This window comes from Squalius cephalus (assembly GCF_949319135.1).
Source record: "Squalius cephalus genome assembly, chromosome: 15".
NCBI lineage: Eukaryota > Metazoa > Chordata > Actinopteri > Cypriniformes > Leuciscidae > Squalius > Squalius cephalus.
Window position 1 is genome coordinate 32948664 of NC_137136.1, and position 2023 is coordinate 32950686.

At 39.0% G+C, this 2023-nt stretch overlaps 1 protein-coding gene across 1 annotated transcript in view; it reads right to left on the bottom strand.

The window, feature by feature from the left end:
• The window catches only part of cnih4 (cornichon family member 4), an 8501-nt gene extending 6818 nt beyond the window's left edge, over positions 1-1683 (bottom strand). Inside the window, exons 1-2 of the mRNA XM_079894248.1 lie at positions 1554-1683; positions 1121-1189 (exon numbers count right to left, since the gene is read on the bottom strand). Coding sequence (XP_079750374.1) covers positions 1121-1189; positions 1554-1622 — 138 coding nt within the window. The 5' untranslated portion in view covers positions 1623-1683. The remainder of the gene's footprint in view (positions 1-1120; positions 1190-1553) is intronic.
• Positions 1684-2023: the final 340 nt, after the last annotated feature.

Consider the following 2023-nt stretch of genomic DNA (forward strand, 5'->3'; position numbering starts at 1 on the left):
GGCTGTCAGTCGCCGCCGGTGTGGATCCTGGCGTTCGCAATCACAGATCCTACTTTTGGGAAGTTTGACCAGCATAAGAATTTTCATCAATAAATGTGAAATCTGAACAAGTAACATCCACTAGTTCTGGCCAACTAAGGGGAAAAAGCATAGCAGTAAATCGCACTGATTAAAGCTAACGATCGCTTATCATATCACATCAAACCGTGCAAATTATACTTTGTTATCAAATTGATAATGTTAACAACATCAGCGTTGCGTGACTATATTTAATGCCCTTCAGATATTTATCCTAGTTTTCGCATGGGCCGTCAGGGTTACAGTCTCTTTTATTCTGTAGCCGCTCCGAAGTCTTTTGCATTTTACAGCGGGTGAATCTCCAGTTGGTGATTGTCGTTTGAACCTTTCTGGATCCGCCATCAAATTGATAAGTGTAATTATATCCAGTGCTGTGAGAAAAGGCTATAAATCTCCAGCATCCTCACACTCATCGCCGACTAGCCGAGACTCTTCTTTATGTGGACGGATGTGACGTAACGACGCGAACACATGCTCGAACTTCCCGCGGAAATCCACCAGTTCCACTGGAGTTAAAAACATCATTACAAGCTTACCGTTTTGAGTCGAGCTACGGCAAGCAGAGAGTGTTGAACACCGGCTGGTTATGTTCCTGCTCAAACATTTATTTAAGATCATTTTTAACCCCCAAAAAAATTACGGACTGCAGCTTTAATGTCAAACAGAATGAATTAATGAATTTAAACACAAACGATATAATCAGAAACTTGAGTGGAACATTTTTTCTATGAATTACACAATTTCCAGTCACCCGATACTATCCTTCCAAGGAAGAAAACACACACACACACATACATACATACACACACACACATACATACATACATACACATTATATATAAATATACACACACACACATTATATGTAAATACACACACACACACATTATATGTAAATACACACACACACACATTATATGTAAATACACACACACACACATATATATACATAGATGGATGTATATCATTCTTTGCCAGTCATTACTTAATACAATCATGTTATTAATGAATTTTCACGTTGAACTTCACAATCCAGACTTACTTTGTTTAACTTGGAGCAGCAAGATCGAGCATTGATGTAGTCACACTCCAGATCCGACAGAGTGATAATCTGAGCAGGGTTAGGGGAAGTACACAGATCACAAATAATGATTAATAACTTATATCTGTAATTGATTTCAAATAGATCTGCCACCCTGTTTATGAGCCATCCCTCCACTGACAGAAGGAGAAATCACTATAATCTCGCATTACTGAGCTTCGGTGACTCGTATTAAAACATAGTAATAGAGTGAAACACACATTATAAAGATAAACCATCATTAATGATTAACAAAAACTAAGGAATCCGCAATCAGTGTGTACAGTGTGCAGCGAGCAGCTCCTGCTAACATGAAGCACAACTCAACAAACCCCTGCTGAGACGCGGTCAATGAAAGACATCTTCATTCATGCGAAGCGTTAATAAAGGATACGAAATAAACCGAGAGGAATATTAAAGCACAGCAGTCGACGAGTGATAGAATGAACACGGCAGCCTCCATTTCTGCACTTCCGGTTTCCCTTCCGCTTCCGGTGTGATTCTTCTCTCGCGCTGAACCGACGGTGTTGAATCTCACGAGCGCCGCCGTTCGGCGGAACCCAATCGTTCAACAACAAAAGAGTTTTGATGGCTTGAATGAAAAACACAACATGCCCTTAATAAACACAAAACATAAATGCTTTTAAAAATAAAAAATATAAAAATACATTTATAAAAGAAAAAAAGTCAGCATGAAATCAAAATTGACCGTTTTTATGGAATGCTGTGTTTATTATAATGATTTTTGTTCTAACCCGCTGTAACTAAGAAATTAATTGCCATGACTATAGCTTCCACTGAAAAGGCGAAAAGAAAAGAACTTCCCCTCCCTCTTGAAGCTGATGACGTGTTGACTGGCGCGAG